The sequence below is a fragment of the Erythrolamprus reginae genome, chromosome 2, assembly GCF_031021105.1.
Source record: "Erythrolamprus reginae isolate rEryReg1 chromosome 2, rEryReg1.hap1, whole genome shotgun sequence".
In the NCBI taxonomy this organism is placed as follows: Eukaryota; Metazoa; Chordata; class Lepidosauria; order Squamata; family Dipsadidae; genus Erythrolamprus; species Erythrolamprus reginae.
Window position 1 is genome coordinate 33,789,932 of NC_091951.1, and position 18,887 is coordinate 33,808,818.

General features: G+C 38.7%; 1 protein-coding gene across 3 annotated transcripts in view; it reads right to left on the reverse strand.

The window, feature by feature from the left end:
• The window catches only part of LOC139160121 (von Willebrand factor A domain-containing protein 7-like), a 66,118-nt gene extending 47,502 nt beyond the window's left edge, over positions 1 to 18,616 (reverse strand). For all 3 annotated transcript variants that reach the window (XM_070737667.1, XM_070737666.1, XM_070737668.1), the window contains exons 1-2: positions 18,220 to 18,616; positions 3,434 to 3,553 (exon numbers count right to left, since the gene is read on the reverse strand). In XM_070737667.1, coding sequence (XP_070593768.1) covers positions 3,434 to 3,553; positions 18,220 to 18,460 — 361 coding nt within the window. In that variant the 5' untranslated portion in view covers positions 18,461 to 18,616. The remainder of the gene's footprint in view (positions 1 to 3,433; positions 3,554 to 18,219) is intronic.
• Between the last annotated feature and the right edge of the window lie 271 nt (positions 18,617 to 18,887).

Consider the following 18,887-nt stretch of genomic DNA (forward strand, 5'->3'; position numbering starts at 1 on the left):
CGAACACCCGCTTGCCCTCCCTATCTTTCAGTGTGCCTTCTGGGGTCGCCCCTAGGGGGCCGAATAGGAATTTTTTGCAGTTACGGTGTTTAGTTGTGACCATTTCTTCGCCTATTCCACACTGCGGAGCAGGATGGATGGTTAGGGGGTGTTTTGCATGTTAATTTTGATTTGGTCAATTGGCTTACCTTTGGTCACTGGGTAGATAGGTTAGGGGTGGAAATTGGGAGATGGTTCGCAACTGCATGTTCTCCTTTGGGCATCTTTGGAGATGATGGGCAGACTTTCTCCAAGAGCTCATGATGTCAACACCGGCCTGAGCGATTGGGGAGGGGTTGGCGCTGGGTCTCACCCCACCCAATTGCCAGTCAGGGATTGGATGGCGAGACCTCCCACATAGAAACATAGAAACTGACGGCAGAAAAAGACCTCATAGTCCATCTAGTCTGGCCTTATACAATTTTCTGTATTTTATCTTAGGATGGATATGTTTATCCCTGGCATGTTTAAATTCAGTTACTGTGGATTTACCAACCACGTCTGCTGGAAGTTTGTTCCAAGGATCTACTACTCTTTCAGTAAAATAATATTTTCTCATGTTGCTTTTGATCTTTCCCCCAACTAACTTCAGATTGTGTCCCCTTGTTCTTGTGTTCACTTTCCTATTAAAAACACTTCCCTCCTGGACCTTATTTAAGACCTTATGTTTAACCCTTTAACATATTTAAATGTTTCGATCATGTCCCCCCTTTTCCTTCTGTCCTCCAGACTATACAGATTGAGTTCATTAAGTCTTTCCTGATACGTTTTATGCTTAAGACCTTCCACCATTCTTGTAGCCCATCTTTGGACCTGTTCAATTTTGTCAATATCTTTTTGCGTGGCATGGCTAGGATTCAGGTGAGGGCGTGGTCCCCTTCACCTGGATCAGTAAGGAGCTACGCCCATAGTTGCCCAGGAAGGTTTTATACATCATTTCCGCCCCAGAGTTCTTAGTTGACCTCTGCAGGTCCCAGTTATTGTTTGTTTACTTAAATAAAGGTTATATTTATTTAATAAAGTGACCCAATTTAAATTCAGCTGTCTCCATGTTCACACTCACTTCCAGCACAATGCTGGACTCGATGGGCTTTGGCCCGATTCAGCAAGGCTCTTCTTATGTCCTTATGTACATTTCAACAGTTTGCTGTGAAAGTTCTTATTTTTTCCTTACCTTTCATAAGGCGTTAAAGACATATGTCTGCTGGCAGGCCTGGGGCCATGAGCGATAGTTTTGCTCCGGCCATTAATATGAAAGAAGGATGATAGTTTTTTATAGTGGGTTTTATTTATTTTTAATGTTTGAAATATATTTATTTATTTTAATGTTTGAAATTATATTTATTGCTACTAGGTCTATTTTATCCTTGTAAGCCGCCCTGAAATCTAATAAAATCTAATAAAATAAATAAATAAATACAAATTTAAAAATATAGAAAGAGGGCCTGCTTAGTGTAGTGATGAAGGTGCTGGCCTAGAAACCAGGAAATTGGGAGTTCTAGTTCAACCTTAGGAATTAAAGCTGGCTGGATAACTTTGGGTCATTCCTTGTCTCTCAGCTCAAGTCAACTCACAGAGTTGTTGTTATGGGGAAAATAGCAGGAAGAAGGATTGTTAAGTATATTCCCTGGCTTGAGTTGTTTACGGAAAAAAAGGCAAGATATATATATATTTAAAAATACATATTCTTGTTCATGAAATCAAAAGTCTCTGTTATATTTATTTGTTTATTTATTAGATTGCCCTCTGCAAATATTGACTTTTATTATTTATCCAAAGCTCTTTCTTTTAACAGAACTTGAGGTCAATGACAGATGTACACAAAAAGAAAGTCACCCCATCCTTTGTATAACAGACACAAGCATAAAAGCTCAAACCTGCTGACAGCAGAAAAAGGGAGTGCTGGACAAATACGACAACTTTATTCTCTGTGGCTAAATTAAAGCTGAGCATTTTTAGTTTTGAACTAGGGGAAAGCCATGAACTGTAGCCCTTTAAACAGAATTCAGATGTGGCCAATAGTGAGGCATGTTGGGAACTTTAGTTCAGCAATATCTGAAATTTCACAGGTTCCCCATCATTGCTGCAGAGATTGTAGTGAATTCATCAGTGGGAAAAATGATTTTTGGTGAATGTTTCCAAATGTAAAATAATGCACTTGGGGAAAAGGAATCCTCAATCTGAGTATTGTATTGGCAGTTTTGTGTTAGCAAAAACATCAGAAGAGAAGGATTTAGGGTAGTGATTTTTGACAGTCTCAAAATGGGTGAACAGTGCGGTCAGGTGGTAGGGAAAGCAAGTAGAATGCTTGGCTGCATAGCTAGAGGTATAGCAAGCAGGAAGAGGGAGACAGTGATCCCACTGTATGAGACCACATTTGGAATACTGTGTTCAGTTCTGGAGACCTCACCTACAAAAGGATATTGATAAAAATAAATGGGTCCAAAGACGGGCTACAAAAATGGTGGTAGGTCTTAAGCACAAAACTTATCAGGAAAGACTTAATGAACTCAATCTGTATAGACTGGAGGACAGAAGGGAAAGGGGGGGGCATGATCGAAACATTTAAATATGTTAAAGGTTAAATAAGCTCTTTACATGGGGCTACGTTTGAAGAGTGTTTGGAAACTTCAAATCGTCCAAAATGCAGCCGCGCGAGCAGTTTTGGGCCTTCCAAAATATGCCCAAATCTCTCCATCACTCCGTGGACTGCATTGGCTGCCAATTGGTTTCTGAACACAATTCAAAGTGTTGGTTATGACCTATAAAGACCTACATGGCATAGGACCAGATTATCTGCCTTCTGCCAGACGAATCCCAGCATCCGGTCAAGTCCCATAGAGTTGGTCTCCTCAGGTTCCATCAGCCAGACAATGCCGGCTGGCGGGACCTAGCGGAAGAGCCTTCTCTGTGGGAGCCCCAGCCCTCTGGAATCAACTCCAATAGACGTGGTTGGTAAATCCACAGGAACTGAATTTAAACATGCCTGGGATAGATAAAATATAGGAAATAGTATAAGGGCAGACTAGATAGACCATGAGGTATTTTTCTGCCCTCAATCTTCTATGTTTCAATGAATAATGGGATTGGCCAAAACTATACCTACTGATTAACCAACCATGTTCAATTATAAGTCATCTGGAAACATGGCATAATTATCACATTTTATATTTCATTTCCCTTTAATCCACTTTTGTGACCGCTCTCTATCCCAGCTCCATTATCTGGACCTGGGTGCACATCTTTTGGGTGGAAATTTTTACTGAATCTGGCTCACCAGGTTTGTCACCTGTCTCCATTCAAAGCTGAATTTCCTCTAGTTCCTAATATTATCCTCCCCATCGCTGAACGTATCCCCCCTTCTAAGCAGCGGCAACCGTAAATTCCATCTTACTTTTGCCGATCTGTTCACAGTAGAAGTAGTAGTCCTTGTTGCTTTTAGATAATTCCACTTGATTATTTGCAGTGACAAGTTCCTGGAGAGCTTTCTCGAACAGTCTGGCAGAGACATCAGCTGTGTTAAAAAAAAAAAGGTGGATCAGTTAAAATTATTGTCCTCGTTAATAATAGCAACAACACAGTAGTAGTATTCTTCTTGATCTTTCAATCTATCTGGCCTATACAATATACATTCTTTGAAAATTTATCATATCTATTTGCTTGCCTGCCTGCCTACCTATCTACCTATCTATCTATCTTACTGCATTCTTTGACAAAGTGACAAAATTAGTGGATCAGAGGAATGCTACCAATATAATCTACTTGGACTTCTGTAAGGCATTTGATAAAGTAGACCATACAGTAGTAGTATTCTTCTTGATCTTTCAATCTATCTGGTATACCTGTATACAATATACATTCTTTGAAAATCTATCATATCTTTTTGCCTGCCTAGAGGAATACTACCAATATAATCTACTTGGACTTCTGTAAGGCATTTGATAAAGTAGACCATAACCTACTACTACATAAAGTAGAAAAATGTGGGTTAGACAGAATCACCACCAAATGGATTCATAACTAGTTGACCAATTAAAAATCAAATAAATAAATAAATAAACCACACTCAATTTGTAGTGCTCAGCGGAACAGCATCTACATGGAGGGAAGTATGCAGTGGAGTACTCCAAGGCTCTATTTTAGGCTTAGTATTTTTTAAGATCTTCATCAAGGGGACAAGGGGATAGATGGGGAACTCATCAAATTTCCAGATGACACTAAACTGTCAGGAATAGACGACACTCCTGAAGATAGGTTTGGGATACAGAAGGATCTTGACAGACTTAATCATTGGGCACTATCTAAATGAAAGTCAATGGTGAAAAAAGTAATGTTCTACATTTAAGCAAGAAGAACAAAACGCACAGGCACAGTATACATGGTACCTCGCTCAATGGTAGTAACTGTGAGAGGGATCTTGGAATCCTAGTGAACAACCATTTAAATATGAGCCAGCAGTGTACAGCATCTGCCAAAAAAGTCAACACAGTTCTAGGCTGCACAGCCTAGTGTTAATGCAGCCTAGTGTTAATGCAGCCTAGTGTTAATACCATTTTATAATGCCTTGGTTAGGCCACACTTGGAATACTGCATTCAGTTTTGGTCACCACGATGTAGAAGAGAATTTGAGACACTACAAAGAGTGCAGAGGCTGATTCTTTGTCGATTGCAACAAAGATTATTATCCCTAATACTGAAGGGTAAAACATATGAAGAAAGGTGGCAGGAACTGGGTATGTCTAGTTTAATGAAAAGAAGGACTTGGGGAGAAATGATAGCAACGTTCCAATATTTCAGGGGCTGCCACAAAGACGAGGGAGTCAAGCTATTCTCCATAGCAACTGAGGGTAGAACAAGAAGCAATGGGTGGAAACTAAACAAGGAAAGAAGCAACTGAGAACTAAGGAGAAATTTCCTGACAGAACAATTAATCAGTGGAACAATGTGAATGCTCCAACAGTGCAAGTTTTAAAGAAGATGTTTGATAACCATTTGTCTGAAGTGGTGTAAGGTTTCCTGCCTAACTAGGGGGTTGGACTTGAAGGCCCCCAAGGTCTCTTCCAACTCTGATATTATTGTAATTTATTGTATTGTATTGCATCGTATTGCTTCGTATCATGCCGTATCATATTGTATAGTAGCATTGCATTGCATTTGCAGCTTTTTTCTTTGGAGTCACTCATGGTCCCTTCTGCACAAGGAACACAACTGTAACAGCAAACTGGCTTCATGGGTTCCAGCAGACTGACTAATCCAGGTAGGCAGGTATCCACACACTGAAAACTTGGCAGAGGCTGAAGGTAAATAAAAGGAGCAATCTGTTCTGTTCTGTTCTACTCTACTCTACTCTACTCTATTATCTATCTATCTATCTATCTATCTATCTATCTATCTATCTATCTATCTATCTATCTATCTATCTCTATCTATCTATCTATCTATCTATCTATCTATCTATCTATCTATCTATCTATCTATCTATCTACCTACCTACCTACCTACCTACCTACCTATCTACCTATCATCTATCTATCTACCTATCATCTATCTATCTATCTATCTATCTATCTATCTATCTATCTATCTATCTATCTATCTATCTATCGTCTGTCTATCTATCTATCTATCTATCTATCTATCTATCTATCTATCTACCTATCTATTATCTATCTACTATCTATCTATCTCTATCTATCTATCTATCTATCTATCTATCTATCTATCTATCTATCTATCTATCTATCTATCTATCTATCTATCTATCTATCTACCTATCTTTCTAATGCAGTGTGTCCCAACCTTGACAACTTGAAGATATCTGGACTTCAACTCCCAGAATTCCTCAGCCAGCATTTGCTGGCTGGGGAATTCTGGGAGTTGAAGTCCAGATATCTTCAAGTTGCCAAGGTTGGGAAACACTGATCTAATGTATAGGCCGCCCAACTCCTTCTGGGCTCTAGGTGGCATACAGCATCTAAAAACAATATAGAAACAGTTAAAAGCCCATAGAAAAAAAGAAAATAAAAGTCATTCATATCTTCTTGGGCAGATCTAAATGGTACCATTACTCAATGGCCCCAGGCCTGCTGCAGAGCCAGGTTTCCATGGCATCTTGGAAGGCCAGACTTGGATTATCCAGAAATATCGGAATTGGAGCCCATCTCCAAAGCTCTTCATGGCATCGGACCAGAATATCTCCGGGACTGCCTTCTGCCGCACGAATCGCAGCTACCAGTTAGGTCCCACAGAGTTGGCCTTCTCTGGGTCCCGTCGACTAAACAATGTCATCTGTCGGGACCCAGGGGAATAGCCTTCTCTGTGGCGGCCCCGACCCTCTGGAACCAACTCCCCCCAGATATCAGAGTTGCCCCCACCCGCCTTGCCTTTCGCAAGCTCCTCAAAACCCACCTCTGTCGTCAGGCATGGGGGAATTGAAATTTTCCCTTCCCCCTAGGCTTATAGAATTTATACATGGTATGTTTGTATGTATGATTGGTTCTTTAAATTGGGGTTTTTTAGATTATTTTTAATATTATATTTGTTTACATTGTCCTTTTATTGTTGTTAGCCTCCCAGAGTCTGCGAAGAGGGGCGGCATACAAATCTAATTAATAAATAAATAAACTCAACCAATTCAACTGAACTCAACCTGAGTCCCACAGGATTGGGCGTCATATAAGTTAAATACATTAAATTAAATTAAACTCAATATATTGTCGGTAGAAATTCTCAGTCATCCAGGTCATGGTTGTGCCAAAGGTGCTTTTTCCAGGAGGCCACTGGACTTCCTTGGTTTTCTTTTTTCTTTTGAAGATGGTTCACTTCTCACGCAAGAAGCTTCTTCAACTCTGACAGGGTAAGAAGGAATAATCCTTCCATTCTCCACTATCCTGTCAGAGCTGGAAAATGCTTCTTGGATGTTGTGATTCAGCCTGAGGCTCCTCAGGGACCGGCTGGATCTCTGCCGGATCCATGCCCAGAGGAGGAGGACAGTGAACAGGAGGGGGAGGACCAGGCAGATGGGGGAGAGGAACGTCAGGAAGAGGAGGAGGGAGAGCAGTCTGAGACCCCCGGGGGGGGGCTCTCCCCAGCTAGTAGCCTGGATTCATTGGATGAAGACGCACAGGCTATAATAGACATGAGGCAGCGACGAGCAGCTCAAAGAAGGGGCCAATTAGAAAGGTATTTCCATCCCTGAATTGGCAACAGCTGGGTTTGGGTGTGGTTCTCCTCAGCAGGGTTGAAAAGGCAGGCCCGCCCTTACAGTCTTGTGGAGAGTTATCAATTGGGAGTCCTGTGACCTTGCTTCGATTCTCGGCGTCTCTGATCTTGGCTTGTGGCCTAGAAGTCTGGAAGACTTGAGGGAGGCGTGGGTTTTATTATCTCCAGCGTTGTTTTTGCCAGCAAGAATCCTGTTTTATTGCCTGGCCTTCGTGAAACCTCTGTGAAGCTTCATAGTGTTCCTGTCTGTAAGAACAGTTTTCGTTACCTGTGTTTGCTTTGAATTATATAAACTGCCTTTGCTTTTTACCAGTGTGTCTGGCTACTCTTTTTGGTTGGTGTTGGCATCTGGGGGGACCCAGACAGAACATTGGATGAGAAGTGAACTGTCTTTGAAAGAAAAAGAAAACCAAGAAAGTTCAGTTGCATCCTGGAAAAAGCACCTTTGGGTCAACTCAATATGGACAACATTTGATTGCATGGAAGAAAAGCCTTGAAAGAGCCTAAAAGAGCTATTTAGAATCTGTACAGATTTATTAGAATACCCCAATGGCTCCTCAGATGGTGATTCTTTCATGGTATGAAAGTGAGATGAAGCACTGATAAAGCACCGAGTCCTCGGATAGGGGCGACATACAAATCTAATCAATAATAATAATAATAATAATAATAATAATAATAATAATAATAATAATAATAATTATTATTATTATTATTATTATTATTATTATTATTATTATTATTATTAACAATTAGCTTTTTTGGATAAATTTTACAATAGGTTTAAATAAATAAAGAAACAATCAAACAATCAACCAACTCATTACCGGACTCAATAGTGTCAACCCTTAACCCCCAACATTTCTCCCTTAGACTCTCCACGATTGACCTCTCCAGGTTCCTAAGAGGCCAGTAAGGGGCGTAGATAAGTGCACTGGAGTGCCTTTCGTCCCCTGTCCAATTGTCTCTCCTTTCTCTCACTTATCATATATATTTTCTTCCTTTCAGATGTCCTCACCTCTAAGTTCACTTTTACCCTTATATATATTACTACATGTCTATTTTTCTTCCTATGCATTTGTGTATTGGACAAAATGAATAAAATAAATAAATAAATAAATAGATAGATAGATAGATAGATAGATAGGTACGTAAGTAAGTAAGTAAGTAAGTAAGTAAGTAAGTAAGTAAATAAATAAATAAATAAATAAATAAAGTGAAATAGAATGCAAGGTTTAAAAGATTAAGAATTAATATGTTCATCTCTTTTTTCAAAATTGGAAAGTAGATTTTCTCACTTCTTTTCCCATTCTCTTTCAAGTTCTTTTCTAAAGTGTTTCTTTTCTTCTTTATTTTCTCTTACATAAAAATGTACAGTATTTATGGACTTCCGGGGCGGGGCTGGGCCGGTGCGACGTGCAAACTTGGGGCTCCAGGTTTGTAGTCGAAGTTTTCGCTCATTAGCCGTGATAACGGAGATAGTCTCTCACGGTCGAGGGTGCTAAAGAAAGGGGAAGTCCTAGAGAAGGGGGGTCTCGCAAAACCCCCCTGGAAATAGAGACAAATCCCCGTGAGTGGGCGGAAAAAAAAGTTGTGGTTTACCTCATCCCAAAGGCCGAAAGGCCCGCGGCAGATTACCACCAGGGAGTCGAAACTACAGGCGGTTTATTCAGCGAGAATTTAAGTTAATTTCTAATAGTTAATCAGGTGTTGAGTTTACCTTTGCATCAAGAGTTGTGTGTCTCCTGGAGTGCGGTATAGCGGCAATCGTTGTGTGCGGAGCATAAGTTTAAGAAAGCAAAGTAAGTCGGAGTGTGGGGAAGGAAGTGAATGGCGGAGGAGCGGAAGTGAAGGAAGCGAGGAGGAGTGAGAAGATACGGCCAGACTGACTTCTGTGCGTTTTGCTGACAACTGAGAACTGATTCAACAAGCTGAAGAGCAGAACGGAGGAGTATTGTTTGCAACGTAGGCTTGGAAGAAAGAGCGGCGAAACAAAGCTACACAGGAGAGGAGAAAGGCGTGGTGGAAGGAGAACAGAAAACGAAAGAGTCATTGCGGTGGAGCGGCGGAATAGCGGAGTGGCGGAGAGGTGGTCGAGCGGTAGCGTGAGACAGCGTGAGACAGAAGGAGAAAGGAGCGGTGTGGATAAAGCAGAAGAAGATCTGCCGGTTTGCCGATTTGCCGATTTATTTGAGATGTCATTCTGCCTCGTTTGAGGTTGGGAGAGCAATCGGGGGGTGGTAAACTTGTGGTGCAGCGAGAAGTGACGCAGAGGGAACGAGAGCCGACACCAGACGCCGAAGAACAAAGCAAGACGAAGACACGGAAAAAGGAAGGCTAGCACCTTAACGCAACCCGGAAAGTGGACTTTTGTAAACTATTTTAAATTACCTTAGATTACTTTAAGCTAGCTCTTTAGTTTGTAACCTTTACCCCAAACTAGTTTTTTAGTTAGTAACTTTTCTTTTCCTCCTCTCCTATCATCCTTTTTCTCCCTTTTTGTTGTTCCTATCCTTTAATTACTATCAAAACCTGCATATAATAAACTTGCTTACTTATTTCATAGTACATTTTAAATAATCTATCTATTTTGCATGTATCTACTTTATAGTTTAAATATATTTCTAATATTGTAGAGTATAAAGCTTCTGAACCTTATCCCCATACCATTAATTGTGATTTAACCGTGATTACTATTAACTATTTAATATTGATTATTAATTATTGGTAGACTAAACAGACTTAAGAGACCGGAGAGACTCAATGAATTGTATTGGTACTTGGTAGAATTTTATGTTTAGCATTTAATGGTTGATATTTAAGAGTTAATATTTAAAACATAGTATTTAATATTTAATATTTAATATTTAATATTTATTGAAGATCAATTATATAAGTCTATCAAATATATTAACATAAGTAGAGTAAATATATTAGCACAAGTAGAATTTCTAACCCTACAAAATTATCTTTAACGCTAAAAAGGGCCATACAAAGTGTTATATAAGTCTTTTACAATCTATAATATTTGGTACTTCAGCTGAAATTTAATTAACTGTTTTTATGTAATTAACCTGTTTATAATATACGTTGTATAACGAAAAGATTTGAAAAGATAGGAGTGACTGGGAATTGTGGTCTAGTGGACATTTAAACAGCGTTAAGACACACTACACATAAAATCATCCATTTAGTAAATTCAATAAGAAACTGGGGTACCAGGTTTAGGTCTTTTAGCAGTAAGACATTTAAACATTTTAGACAATTTACGATGAAATAAAAAAAAGAAAGTTTAGGTAGATGGTCTGAGGGCAAAAGAAGAAGTGGCTAAAATTTGTAAACCCGCTTAAGAGGAAAGAAGCAGACTAACTATCAACTAAACACTGTTAGAAAACGGCATTACTTAACAACAAACCTTGTACTACCAATTTTATAAGTAATTTCCCTCCAAACATGTCAACCACCTTTACCAAAACAGCCAAGAAAACAAACATTACAGGAAGCCCGAACACCCTCAACTTGAAACAGACTACAGAGATGGCCTTGACAGAAAAACAAAATCAATTACCGACATTACAGTCAATCCAAGCCTCTCTAGATTTGATCCAAGAATTTATGGCTAGAAGCCAAGAGACCTCCATTGCAACACAAGAAACGATGGTTAAAAACCAAGAAGAAATCAATAAAAACTTTGAGAAGATGGCTGACAAAATCGAAGGCCTAGAGGCAAAAATGGGATCAATCCAGGAAACGGTCAATAACCATGAGTTGAAAATCAGAAACATGGAAGAAAACATAATAAAAACAGACAAAAACATCGTTCTTGCCGAGGGAAGATTAAGGGCGGAAAATAAGGAGCTGGAAGGGGCTGTGGCGGTTCTAGAGATGGAGAAAGCCTCCTATTATCTTCGTTTTCAAAACGTCCCCGAGCAAGCGGACGAAGATCTGACTTCCAAAATGGTAAAAATCCTATCAGAAAATCTGCAGATAGACGAAGAAGAAGTAAAAAATCATATAGACGAGGTCTTCAGGATCCAGACAAACTATGCCAAAAAAAACAAAGTCCCAAGAGAAGTACATATCCGTTTCACAAAAAAACCCGCAAGGGATGCGATCTATAGAAACACAAGAAACGAGCAAATTCTGTTTAACGACAGAGAAATAACTATACTAAAACAGGTACCCAAGAGAATTAGAGAGGGACGAAGGGAGTTTCACTTCTTGACCGCTAAACTGATGAGAAGGGGAATCTCATATAGATGGCTGATCCCAGAAGGCTTGTTGGTGACTTGGAAAGGAAGAAAATACAAGATCGATTCTTTCGAAAAAGCAGACAATTTTATTATACAAAATCTAGAAGGAGAAAACACACTTGGCCCTGAAGGAGCCCCTCAGACCAGACCAGAAGAAAACGAGCAAGGACAACAAAGTGCAGAAAGCGAGAAGGATCTTAGTTTTAGAGAAGAAAACAGAGTAACAACAAGAGCAACAGCAAAGAGGAAGTAGAAAGGAAATTACACAATATCAACTATAATAGACCATACATTTAGATAAATAACACACAACAGGGGAGTCCCTTGGCGAGCAAGCAAATTTTTTCTATTCCCTCCCTCTTTCTTTTTCTCTCTCTCTCTCATTCCCCGTATCCTTTATAAATAAATATGAAATTATTAAAAATTTTCTCAGTTAATATAAACGGACTAAACTCAATTATAAAAAGAAAACAAACGATGATTAAATTGAAGAAGGAGGAAGCAGACATAATCTGCTTACAAGAAACGCACATTAGATCGCAAGATCAAAACCTACTTAAGAATAAAAAATTAGGGAAACTGTTTACGGCGCTAGCAGAAACAAAGAAAAGAGGCATAGCAGTGTATGTAAAAGAGAGGCTACAACCAGAGCTAATTTTTGCTGATCCCGACGGAAGAATACTCAATTTGAAAATCAAAATTGGTCAAAGTCTTGCAGTCTTGATGGTGATATATGCCCCAAACTCAAACCAATCAGAATTTTACCAAAAAATAAAGGATCAATTAATACAATTAGAAACGAAGAATGTGTGTATATTAGGAGACTTCAACGCGATTACGGATTAAAAAAAAGACTATAAAACATCAAAAAAAAAAATTCAGGATAGGAAAATTCTACCTAACAAATTTTTTGAACTAACAAGAGAATTTAATCTTTTGGATCTATGGAGAGAAAGACACCAGGGGAATAGTGAATACACCTTTTTTTCAAACCCACATCAATCCTGGTCAAGAATAGATATGGCCTGGGGTGACCTGAACATGGATAAATATACAGAACAAGTGGAGATTGGTCCCAATATTTGGGCAGATCACCACCCAATCACAATCATGATAAAGGAACCAAGGAAAAACTTTCAAAAGTGGTCTTTGAACCAATTATTACTTAAAGAAAAAAATTACACTGACCAGGTTAAAAAAGAACTAATTCTATTTCTAAAAGATAATTGGAATGATGATACTACTGTACAAAATCTATGGGACACCTTAAAGGCATATCTAAGAGGAATCACTATATCATACTCCTCTAGAGTAAAGAAAATTAAAAATCAAAAGATTAAAGATTATCTAGTTAGAATTAAACAATTAGAAATAGAAATACAACAAGATCTCTCGAATGAGAAACTTACAGAGGAAAAGGACAAATTAACCCACCAAATTAATCTAATGGCTCAGGAGGAGTTAGCAGGGAAACTAAAAAGAGCTAAATTAGACTACTTCGAAAATGCAAACAAGTCGGGCAGATGGCTTGCCCATAAACTAAAAAAAGAAGAAAAGGAACGATATATTCATTCGTTAGAAGATAATAGGGGAGAAAGACAATCCACTTTAGAAAGGAAAAAACAAATTGCTACTGATTATTATATAGAATTATATAAAAGGGAAATAAAAACCCCAGAGAAACAAAAGTTGTATATAACAAAATCGGAACCGGGAGAATTGACGGACAACGAAAGGGAAAGATTAAACAAAGAAATTACGATAACTGAATTGGAGGAAACAATTAAAAATCTGAAAAACAATAAAGCCCCGGGCCCAGACGGCATCATTTCTGAATTCTATAAAGAATTCTCCACTGAGTTAGGAGATCTCCTACTAACACTCTATAATGAAGTCCTAGAAAAAGGCCTAATGCCCAACTCATGGATGGAGGCATTCACAAGTCTGATTCCCAAAAATGAAGAAGAGAAGCATAGAATCCAAAATTATAGACCTATCTCCCTGCTAAATGTGGATTATAAAATTTTTATGTGTCTAATGGCAAACAGATTAAAAACAGTTTTAAATAATAAGATACATTCCGATCAAAACGGCTTTCTACCCGGCAGGCATATAAGGAATAACACGAGGATAATATTAGACGTATTAGAATTTTATGAAAAACATTCAGACAAACAATTAGCTCTTATTTTCCTAGATGCCCAGAAGGCTTTCGACAATCTAAATTGGGGATTTATGATAGAAGTAATAAAACATATGAAATTTGGTGCCAAATTTATAAGAATGATCGAGACAATTTACCACAAACAACACACAAGAATAGCAATAAACGGAGATTTAACCGATAGAATTCAAATTGAAAAAGGAGTTCGACAAGGCTGCCCACTTTCCCCATTACTATATATTCTCACTACAGAAACCATGCTAAGACAAATTAGAGCCAACTCTAAAATAAGAGGATTAAAAACTAAAAGACAAGAGTTTAAATTACAGGCATACGCGGATGATTTGGCCCTGATACTAGAAAACCCACTGGAATCGGGGAAATTTATTATGAAAGAGGTGGAGGATTTCGGCGAGGTAGCAGGTTTAAAAATAAATATGCAAAAAACCAAAATTATAACCAAAAATATGACAAAGGAGCAGGAAAATGATCTGGAAGAAATTTTGAAAATTAAAATAGTTAAAATAGTTAAATACTTGGGGATTTTACTTACAAAAAAATGTAGTACTATTAAAGAAGATAACTACGAAAAACTATTAAAGACAATTGAGAAACAATTAAAAGACTGGGACAAGTTGCAAATTTCATTACTAGGTAGAATAGCGACAATTAAAATGTCAGTACTGCCGAAATTCTTGTACCTCTTTCAAACAATCCCAACAAAATTAAACAACGACTTCTTCAACAGATTGAATAAAATCACTTCTAAATTCATATGGAACAATAAAAGACCCAGGATCAGATTAAAATGGCTACAAGATAGAACTAAACAAGGGGGTTTAGGATTACCGGACTTTAAGATTTACCAGTTATCTTGTAATTTGCTATGGATAAAAGACTGGATAGAGCTTAAAGCAGAGAGAACATTAGCTCTAGAAGGCCATGACTTACTCTCTGGCTGGCACAATATGCTATGGAATCAGCACCAAAAGATTCCGACTTACTTTAAAAACCACATGATCAGAGATGTTTTAATAACAACATGGCTTAAATTAAAAAAGGACCATTATACAAAAATACCTAGATGGTATTCCAGTCTGGAAGCTCTTACTCACCCGAACACTATTGAATTAAAAAATACGATAACTTATAACCACTTATTAAATACAGAAGGAAATATAAAAACGAAAGAAGAGTTAGCAGAGCAGAACATAATCTTGAACTGGTGGCCATATAGGCTAATATTTTCGAAATGGCAAAAAGACACTAAAGAAGAAGGAATAGCAGCACACAACACTCCCCTGGATAAACTTATATTAGGAAGTGATAAACATTTTATTGCAAGAATATATAGTTATTTAATATTGTATGAAATGGAAACGGAAATATCTAAAGACCCAATGACCAGTTGGGCAAAGAATTTTGGCTATAACATCCATATAGACCAATGGGAGACAATTTGGAATAAAAATTATAAAATTACGAAGTCAGTATCATTCAAAGAAAACACCATAAAAATGTTCTACAGGTGGCATATGTCGCCATCAAGACTAGCACAGATCTTTCCCAAAACCAGACCAAATTGCTGGAGGTGTTCAAATCCGTCGGGAACCTTTTTCCATATTTGGTGGAGCTGCCCAAAGATAAAAAAATTGTGGTCTAAAATAAAACATTGGATATTCGAAATTACGGGCACAAACCTACCTCTCAAGCCAGAGATCTTCCTATTGGGAATAATAGGCATAAAAATAAGGAAAACAGATTATCATACAATCCAACACATTATAACAGCAAGCAGAATATCAATAGCTCAAAACTGGAAAAGGGAGGAGATACCATCAGACAGAGAAATAATCAAAAAAATATTTGACTGCGCCGAATATGATTCTCTAACACAAAAACTGAAAGATAATAAAGAAACAGAAAATACAACCACATGGGATAAGTTCTATAACTGGATTGAGGAGAGGGAGAGAGAGACAGAAACGAAAAGAAATTAGAATAAACTACAAAGAGACCAGGAATGAAGAGAAAGGAGGAGAAGAACAAGACAAAACAACTTATTTGATTGCTCGCCGATATTCTATTCTTTTATTTATTTATTCAATATGAAGGAATATACCAGAAACATAACAATTAGAATTTTATACGCAACACCTAGAAAAGGAAACACTAGACTAATAGATTAAGCAAATTTTAAGAAACAGGATACCACTGAAAGTATAACCGGAAAAATGAAATATAAATATAACTGCAGGTTGGCAGAGGGGGGGGGGGGGAAAGGGGCGTCCTACGTTGGTTTTTTGTTTTGTTTTTTGTTAGTGTTAAATGTGGTTTGTTCGACCTTAATGAAAATAACAATTAGACACATATGATAAGAACACCCTGTCCTGTCCATACTGTTTTGTATTGTCTTTGTATATAGTTTTGTATATATATTCAATAAACTCTATTTTAAACAAAAATGTACAGTATTTACAGTGAACATAGACTAAAACATTTTCAATTTGATGTAAAAACATATACAACTCCGTATGTGCTTCTGACGAAAATTGGGATGTAAACCATCCCGGATATGTGTATTTTTCTTTTATGATTGTGGGTTTTTATAAGTCTGTTTCATTTTAAATTAAAAATTAAAACAAAAAACAAAAAACCCCCAACAATTTGCTTTTTGCAGAGGTGATATTCTGCTGGTTCGGATAAGCCAGTAGTGGTGATTGCTGGTGGGTGCGTGCGTAACTACCTGGATGTAATGCCATTCTTATTTAGCCACATTTCAGGGCTCTCTGCATGTGCAGAAGGCACACATACGAGTAAAGCGCATGCTTTCTTCCTATCACTGCTACCAATGTGCTCCGCACACAGCTTCAGGTGTCTTGTGTGTGTGCACGCACATCCCAGTATGGTTTTGCTTCTGTGCATGCACAGGAAGCAAAATCTCATGAGGGGACATACATGCACATGAGATTTCCGGTCACAATTCAAAGTGTTGGTTATGACCTTTAAAGCCCTTCATGGCACTGGACCAGAATATCTCCGAGACCGCCTGCTGCCGCACGAATCCCAGCGACCGATTAGGTCCCACAGAGTGGGCCTTCTCCGGCTCCCGTCAATTAAACAATGTCGGTTGGTGGGCCCCAGGCCCTCTGTGGCGGCCCCGGCCCTCTGGAACCAACTCCCCCCGGAGATTAGAACTGCCCCTACTCTCCTTGCCTTTCGTAAGCTCCTTAAGACCCACCTGTGTCATCAGGCATGGGGGAACTGAGACATCTCCCCCAGGCATATACAATTTATGAATGGTATGTGTGTATGTATGTGTGTTTAGAAAATGGGGTTTTTAAAATGTTTTTAGTAGAAATTTAGATTTGTTGTAAACTGTTTTTTTTCACTTTGTTGTGAGCCACCCCGAGTCTGCGGAGAGGGGCGGCATACAAATCTAAATAAACATAAACATAAACAAACATTTTGGCAATTTTTTGTTTCTGCACATGCACAGAAGCTAAAAAAACACCAAAATCTCACTAAAGCAGAAACAAAATTGCCAAAATCTGTTGCGTGAGTCCCCTTTTGAGATTTTGCTTCCTGTGCATGCGCAGAAACAAAAAATCACCGAAATCTCTTGCGTGCGTCCCCTTGTCTACGGAGTCTACGGAGAGGGGCGGCATACAAATCCAATAAAATCTAATCTAATCTAATAATCTTGTGCGATTTTGCTTCATGCTTATGGGCAGAAGCAAAACCACGCTGGGACGATCACCCATGCACACAAGACACCCAAAGCTTTGTGTCTAGCTCATTTTTTGGTATCGGTGCAGTGTCCTTATGCGTCCTTATGCATTCCGGTAGGAACCCACTACTGGCGCATTCACGTTTGTGAACCAGGAAGGAAGGTAAGTGAAAACCATCGCTGGCTTTCTGGAAAGAGTAGTGTTGGAGTGAAATCAGGCTTGGGAAGAACAAATCTAATAAATTATTATTATTATTATTAATATTATTATTATTATTATTATTATTATTATTATTATTATTATGTCAGTACAACACAGCGAACGAGATCACTATGCTGGATTTCGTATTTCATCACCAGTCGGGCGCTTCCCAAGCACCTAGGACTGCGTGATGTAGCGGTAAATTATGTTTGCCAATCCCAGTAAAGCGGCCTTTTGCAATTGACAGGTGGAGATTTTGTCTATTCCGATGGTTTTCAAATGTCCGCTGAGATCCTTTGGCACTGCGCCCAGCATGCCAAGTACCACTGGGACCACTTTCACAGGCTTATGCCGGTCATTGCAGCTCGATTTTTAGATCTTCGTATTTCACTAATTTCTCTAGCTGCTTCTCCTCAATTCTGCTGTCTCCTGGGATTGCTGTCTCCTGGGATTATTATTATTATTATTATTATTATTATTATTATTATTATTATTATTAAATGTAGTTGTAGGCATGACAAGGGGAGCCAGTGTCTTAGAACTGAGGGCCAGGACACTGGGCTTCGGACCAAGACCGATCTTTTTGTTCTGGGCCCCAGAACCATCTCACCTTGGTAATAGGTTTTGAAGAGCCAGGTTGCATTCAACGGCTTCATGTTTTCTAGGAATCCAGGAGTCATGGGAGGTCTTCCCGGAAGAGGGTTCCTCTCCATATACCACGCTACGGCCCGCAGCACTCCCAACTCCGTGATGTCAGTGTCGGTGAAGTCACTTGAAGAGATCTCCCCTGATTCATGGTTGGGGCGGAATCCGCTCACAATCCCTGCGCAAAGGAGCAAGGAGAGCAGCATGTTGAACAACGGAGCGGCCAGACGGTGGAGGAGGAAAGGAGTGTTGCCTATGTCTCTCAGCTTCCTTTGTCCCAGAACGTGCCCTTCACTCTGCTGGTTAAATAGTTTGAGAGGCCCTGGGGAAATCCCCCATCTCTTCAGTTTGCTTCCTCCTTCAGGTAGCTAAAGAATCCAAGAAAAGAAATTTGCCAGCCCTTCGGCACACTCTGCATGGGGCCCTGATAAAGGGACATTAGCAACTGTGTCCCATCATTTATTTATTTTTTATTTATTCTTTTGTCCAATACACAATACATATGGAAGAGAATAGACATGAAGTAATATATTTTATTTTATTTATTTATTTTATTTATTCTTTGTCCAATATACAATACATATGAAAGAGAATAGACATTAGGTAATATATATAAAGATAGGAAGTAAAAAA